Genomic DNA, 7,110 nt, shown 5'->3' with positions numbered 1-7,110 from the left:
AGGTGAGCCGACCTAGTTTGAGCCTCTGTCCTTGGGCCCTGGGTCCCCTGCCATTTCCAAAGAGATACCTAACCAGATCAGACCACTCCATTGGCGCAATTTCACACTTTAGTTCAGAGACGCATTTGCATAAATACTTGAAATGGATCCACCCCTGCAGGTGGGAGCCTGAGAACACAGGGCTCTCCACAATCCTGCGACTCGCAGCCCTCCAGGCGATGGGTTTAATACTGAAGACACTCCTGGTCATTTCTGAAGAGAGTTCGGGGTGCAGCTACAGTGCTTGCTTTGACGCTCACCATCCACCCCTACTCCACATCTCTCTGTGACTAATTTTTTCCCCTCTGAGGTAGATTATTTAACGAGGGAACCGAGTAGAAATAACTTCTTTCGTTTAACCTTGTTAGTCCTCTGCAAACAGGCTGACCGAGTCTTCCTGGGTCCGTGAGGGCACTCTTTACCCTTTAACCTATGCCCTCCACTTGAACCCAAGCAAGGTCCAACCCACTAGATAGTAGACTTTAGCATCTGTGGTCTGTCTCCTCTTCTCTCCTCCCCCCATGGATTCATGCCCAGCTGCAGCAGTGGGGGGCCTGGGTAGGCAGGCCACGCCACCCCCAGGCGTGGGGTCACCGTAGCGCGACCCTGGTCTGCACCCCACGCCCCGAGTCCATGAGCATAAGCCTGGCCCGCCCGCCGGATCACGGGGCACACAGCTGGCTTCCGCACGGCTTGGCATCCTCAGGCTTCAGAGCCTCGTCGCAGGTGGTGGAGGCCTGGCCTCTGGGGTCGCGGCACTCCACCGCCCGCCGCTGCCAGCCGGCCCCGCAGCTGCTGGAGCACTCAGACCAGTCTCCCAGGACCCACTGCGCGTTGAGCAGGGGCTGGATGACGTTGGTCGTCGCTCTCTCTTTGCTGCTCTGTATGCTGAAGTTCACGTCATTAGGGACAAAGAAGGTATACTTGACTTTGGGGGGAAAGAGCTCCCCAGGGGCTGTCAGAAGCTGCACGGTCAGGGGCTCAGGCAGGGGCCAGAAGCTCTGCAGCCGCTCCAGGGAGGTGATGGAGCCGCTGTACTTGAGGATGGTGCCCTTCACCAGGATGTCCTGTTCCACGGCAGAGATGGCCAGGTTTCCATTGAGCAGGTACTGCCCGTCGGCGGTCTTCAAGGCCAGGTAGTTGCCGTCGTTCTGGATCCCCGGGTGGCTCCGCTGTTTCACGTCGATGTTAGTGGCACCGGCTGGGATGGTGACGATGTCGTTGTAGCCGTAACTATGACAGGAAGACACCCTCAGGACCCGTGGCTCCCCAGCCCGGTACTCAGGAAGTCAGCATGCAGGGACTGGGCGTGGGCAGACAAACGTTTGCTAGCAAATAAGGAAGTATTCGCCCCAAAGTGCCCAGTAAATTAGCTGCTGAGGCCGACAGGAACACTGGGAACACCGGGACTTTTGCTGGGCCTGGGAGCTCTATTTCAAAGGTTTGGAGTTTAGATCTCGACAATAGCACAGAGGGGAAGGCAGCCTAGAGGGGGTGAACACTGAGCCGTTGCTGCCAAACCTGGGCTCTTGGCTGAAAAGAGATCTCAGGCACGTGCAGCTCCTTGCACTGGTGTAAACTTTGCTTGGTCACTTTCATCCCAGAGCTCACACCCATGTGGAAAAATCTGATCCACACACCGATTCCAGAAGCTAACCAGATGGATGCCTCACGCCACCTCTCAGAGTCCATCAGTTGCTGGTATTATCGTGGCTCTAGGGCAGGGCGCGGGGCAACACAGCCTGCTCTGAGGAGCCTTCTTCTGGGCGTGCCCAGCACCATGAGCGGGGCTGTCTGGGGTGCTGGGATGCTGTTTGGGGAAAATGTTTCAACTTTATTGTGGGTCTGGGGCTTTATGTGGGATGGAGAAACCTTAATTCTGTTTTTTTTTTTTTTTGCGGTCCGTGGGCCTCTCACTGTCGTGGCCTCTCCCGTTGCGGAGCACAGGCGCTCCGCGGCACGTGGGATCTTCCTGGACCAGGGCACGAACCCGCGTCCCCCGCATCGGCAGGCGGACTCTCAACCACTGCGCCACCAGGGAAGACCAGCCTTAATTCTTATTCTTCTCTTTTGGGGTGGAAGTATTTGGTTTCGTAGGCTGGGAGGGAGATGAAGGGGATTGAGGAGCACAGGCACGCTGCTCTTTGCTGTCCTTGCCTCGCGCCCACTGGGCAGCTGAGAAAGGACCCCAGGCCCCACGTCTAATGCCTGAGAGAGCTCTGGGAAGGGACTCAATGTCTGACTGTCCCACACCCCGTGCTTCTTTTTCCTATATCCTTTGAGTTTAAATTTGAAAAGACTCCTGAGTTGTCTGCCAAACAGGCGGATTCTGTTTTCTGAGGCTGATGAGAGGAGAGAGAGGGAGCCGGCTAGGGGCGCAGTGTGGCCGCAGGCCCTAGCCCTTCCTCCCCGGGAAGTGTGTGTGGGACAGGAAAATACTGCCCGGGAATGGACAAACCTAGGCTCACCTCTGGCCGCCATGACCTACCACTGTGACCCTAGAAGAGTCACGTAATCTCTTTGTGCCTTAGTTTCCTCATCTGTAAAAGGGGAGTAACGGTCTTGGCCCCAACAGACTTATTTTAGGAATCCGCTGAGCCTACAGAAATGAAAGCACTTGAACAGATATAGGAGCTTTATGAACGTGTGGCTTTAAGGTGTGAGAAAGCGTCTGGAGTTCTCAGATCCATGAAGCCCCGAGGCTGCCAAGACCCCACTGTGGGCCCCCGTTTCTGAAGATCCACCTGCAGAAAGGGCAGGGCCCGCCAGATTAGGGTGAAATGTCCTTCCCACAGCAGGCCTGGAAGAGCTGCTTTCTGGCAAAGGTCCTGGTTACTCAGTGTAGCTCTACTGCCAGTTGACTCATAGAAGATACATCCCTATCCATGTGGCCTCTGGCTGCCCTGAGAGCTGTCATCTCTGCGGGCCAGACCCCGGGCCAAGCGCTCTGCCCATCTCGTGCCTCGCCACAGCGACTCTGAGATAGAGAGGACGCCGCGTTTTATGAAGAGACTGGAGCTCAGTGCTCCACGGGGATGGAGTAGCAGCCACAATTCAAACTTAGGCCCCTGTGACTCCAAAGCCCGGTCGGCTCGCACAGCTAGGGACAGAACTTCTGGGGAGACCCACCTGGAGGGGTTGAGGGAACCAGACACCTTCCTGCACGAGTTGCCTTTGCCGCCGCACACGCCGCATTTGTCCAGCTTCCTAGGCGAGTCCACCACGTGGTCACAGCCAGCCTTGACACACTGGCCACGGACACAGATGGCCAGAGTCTCGGGCCCGCACAGGGTGCCGTCGATCACCTGCAGTGGGGAAGGAAGGGGGGGCGGTCAGAGGGCCCAGTGAGCACTGACGCCGCCCACGCTTGGGCTCAGGCCAGGGGGCCTTCCTCCCCACCTGTGCACCTGAGTTCCAGGAGGATCCTCACCTTGGCTTCGAACACTTTGAACTCACTCCGCCCCCGGGCTCGGCAGAACAGCTTGCAGCGGTCCCGGGGGGACACCCCTGCGTACTTGGGGACCCACTGCAGCAGGTTCCCATCCACGTCCGTGTAATTGTAGGCATTGTACTTCTCACACTGCTGCTCCCTGAAGCTTTTCCCTAAAATGAGGGCGAGAGGGCGTGGAGCTAACAGGCTGAGCTGAAGCGGGGAGGACCCCCACGGGAGAAGTGCCGAGATTCCGGGCACCCTTCTTTCTCCCGGACTTGACCCAACCTGAGGACACAGGTCCAGCGTCACCTGGGCCCAACTTCCCTAGACCCCGACCTAAGGCCTGACTCACGGGGCAAGGAAAGGAGCAGCCAGCCTCAGCTGGGCTTTCTGGGGTAAACAGTCTTCCCGTTTGGGGAGAATATTAATCCTGCTTTACAGATGAATAAATTTAGGTGGGGACGGGGGAAGCACGGAATGACACGTGGAGTTATGTTTTTGGGCCTCTGCTGATTGTGGTTTTATCTTGCCCTCCGTGGACATGTCGGCAAAGGCTCCCAGATCTACGTCTCTAGTTCTGACCTTGCCTCTCCACCCTACCTGCTGTAATTCTGGGTCTCTCTGGGGGAGCTCCATTTGTAAGATGCTGCAATTACCTCCAGCTCAGCGAGGCCCAACTCCATATGGTTTCTCCATATGAAGAACTGGCTGGGTTTTCATTTGGTGATGCTACCACATCCCAGCCTGAGACCGGAACCCTGGTGTCTTCTGAATATTTGCACACCTACATCCACTATTTCCAGCCTGTCATTAAGTCCTGTACTCTACTCAGGACGATCTGTGACTTTAAATGTCTCCTTCCCACTGTCAGCATTTCGGTCCACTGCTCACAAGCCAAGGCCTGTGGTTTCCTGCGAGACTTGGTGCCCAGCCTCCGACACACAGCCTGCTTCCTCTCCCGTCCTGCTGCAGGCTGCCTCCAGAACAATCTGTCTGAATTAAGACCTGGGTTTTTCCCTTCCACAATCCTGAAGTTCAACCCGCTCTCACTACCGAGGTTCTCCACACCAGCTGCACATCTGCATGGTCTGAGGAGCTTCAAATCCCAGGCGGCCGTGCACTCCTCCTGAGATTCTGAGTCAGGACACCTGAGGCCTCTGGGCCTCTGTGTTGGGAAAAGCTTCCCAGGTGACCTGATGGGACAGCCAGCACAGAGAACCTCCTGAGGCTATTTTAGCTTTTATGCACCCTTGGCTGGCCTGGAAACGCTGGCCCACTCTGCCCAGCTGTGCCCTGTGGGGGGGACCCTAGCCCCCATCGCAGCGCGTCCTCCTGCACCTTCATCACCGTCTCAGCCCTCGGGGCCCCGCTCAGCCCTGGCTCCCCAAGAAGCTTCCGGCCAGGCCAGGCCTCTCCTCGTTCTGGATTCCTTGTCGGTCTGGGGTCTGTGCCTCACAGACTGGCCTTTAATTGCTCTGTAAAAGGGGTTTGGATCTCTAACAAGATCTGCACGTTCCCTGAGGACAGAGAACATGCTTCTTATGTCATTATAACACCTATTGCAGTTCTAGCCACACAAGAGGCACCAAAACACTCAGTGACTGAGATGGCTGGTCCCGGTGCACCTGAAATCATGGTATCGCCTATGGTCTGTGTCTACCTCATGCCTATATTCATTCCCCTCCCCTTTCTCTCTCTCATTCCCCCAGGAACGCTTCACCCGTGTGTCAGGCAGACCCTCACAGATCCAGGGCAGAGTTTCTAGAGCTTCGTGCCGTTACCGATCTTCCTCATCTCGCAAAACTGCAGAGCCTCCAGATTCCCTCATTAGACACCATTCCAATGCCAGTGCGCCTCTGCGTTTGGATGCATCTCTCTGCTTGTCGTTTGCTGCCTGCCAATACTTCCTGGGGCTGCACAAGGGGAGCTGGATGGGATGGTGGGGAAAAGACCTGCAGTGGTTTGCTCTCACATCGTCTGCTGCCCCTGCGTTAATGTGTGGGCTTTCCAGCAGGCACTGGGGAGGACGTCCCCAGGAGAGGCAGAGGTGGGGCTGCTTCCCAAGAAGGGGCTGCCAGGCAGTTACCACGCTCCAAGGGGAGACGGGCAACTCTTCTCAGGGGGAATGCGCGCTAGGGTCAGATGCAGAAATCTTCCCTCTGCCCTGAGCTGGATGTTGGCTGGAAAGATATTGGAGGTTTGGCTCTGACCCTGGCTTTGGAAAACGCCTCCATTCTGCATACAGACGAGGGTTCAGACGTTATCCTAGACGCTTGTCCCTCTGCAAAGCCCTCCCCCAGCTCTAATGAGTAAGTTTGGTTGGGAATGATGCCCTCCATCTCTGCATCTTGGAAGACCAGGGCAGTGTCTCTCCTCGACTTTGCCAGGCTCTCCCCGGACAGGGAGAGCGGTCCTGGGTCGCCACGGGCTGCTCTAAACAATTTATGTCTGCACCCAGGAAAGCTCTGCACCCGGGAGACCCCCGCAGTCCTCTGGGGATCTGCTGCAGGCAACACAGCAGCTGCTCTGGCCGGTGTGGCGATTACCATCAGGGGGGCACTCCTCCGTGTGGCACGATTGGTACTTGGCTCTCCGACCCAGGCAGTATCTCCCTCCGTTCTGAGGCTCGGGGTCCTCGCACTCGCGGTGTGAAAATTGTACTCCTCCTCCGCAGGTCCGTGAACATTCTCCCCAGGGTCCCCACGGGGACCAGCCTCCATCCACCACGGCCTGCAACACACAAGGCTGCACTGAGTGCGGAGCAGAGGGCAGGAGGCCTCGGCTCTTGGTGTGACCTCCTCACCTAGTTGTGTCCGTCCTGGCGCATGCAGTTCGGTAAACTGCCGGATTCACCTGTGCAGGGGCTGTGTGGCCCGTGCAGCCGCGGCTCCCCGATCACAGTCTGTGCTGGCCTTGCTCGCGGCTGGCCCCCTGGTGTCTACAACAGTGCCTTGCCCTTTGTAAGGTGCTCAACAGGAGTTGCTGAGTGAAACACTTTTATGGGAATAAGGTTGGGTCTAACGCAGCGGTTCTCCACTGACCGGGACACGTGGCAGTGTTCGGAGACCCTGTGGTTGTCACAGCTGGGCAGGGCGCAGACTACTGGCCTCGAGCGGGTGGCGGGCAGGGTGCTGCTAAACATCCAGCCACGAGCACGACAGCCTCCCACAGCCGCGACGCACACAGCCCAGATGCCACCGGTGCTGAGGCGGGTAAGTTCTGATCTGAAGGACTAATCTCTAGGAGGTGTGGCCACTAGTCTGCCAGCTGCCAGGTCCAGGGGTAGGATGGTGCTGGGAAATAAACTAGAGTGGCTTCCAACTTTACAACTGACCCTGAGGACAAGGCATTGCCTTGGGTGGGTTCGTTAAGTTTTCAAAGTGAAAATAACTTTTAAAAAGTTGCAGAAGTCATACGTGCTCATATAAAAAATGAAAAATACAGAAAAGTATAAAAAGAAAGTAACGCTTACAAAATAACACTACCCAGATGAAACGATTGACATGATTTTCATCAATATCCTTTTGTACCTTTGCTCTGACTATAGAATCATGAAGGTGCCAGGTTTTATTTTACACAGATATGATTCTGTCATATACATATATATATATATATATATATATACACACACACACACA

At 56.1% G+C, this 7,110-nt stretch overlaps 1 protein-coding gene across 1 annotated transcript in view; it reads right to left on the bottom strand.

The window, feature by feature from the left end:
- Positions 1-701: 701 nt before the first annotated feature.
- Positions 702-7,110, bottom strand: part of ADAMTS8 (ADAM metallopeptidase with thrombospondin type 1 motif 8) — a 19,570-nt gene continuing 13,161 nt past the window's right edge. Inside the window, exons 6-9 of the mRNA XM_007456591.1 lie at positions 6,019-6,202; positions 3,470-3,642; positions 3,169-3,344; positions 702-1,272 (exon numbers count right to left, since the gene is read on the bottom strand). Of these exons, the coding sequence (XP_007456653.1) occupies positions 702-1,272; positions 3,169-3,344; positions 3,470-3,642; positions 6,019-6,202 (1,104 nt within the window). The remainder of the gene's footprint in view (positions 1,273-3,168; positions 3,345-3,469; positions 3,643-6,018; positions 6,203-7,110) is intronic.

Source organism: Lipotes vexillifer, unplaced genomic scaffold (assembly GCF_000442215.2).
Source record: "Lipotes vexillifer unplaced genomic scaffold, Lipotes_vexillifer_v1.1 scaffold583, whole genome shotgun sequence".
Taxonomy (NCBI): Eukaryota; Metazoa; Chordata; class Mammalia; order Artiodactyla; family Lipotidae; genus Lipotes; species Lipotes vexillifer.
This window is presented reverse-complemented; position numbering and strand designations above follow the sequence as displayed.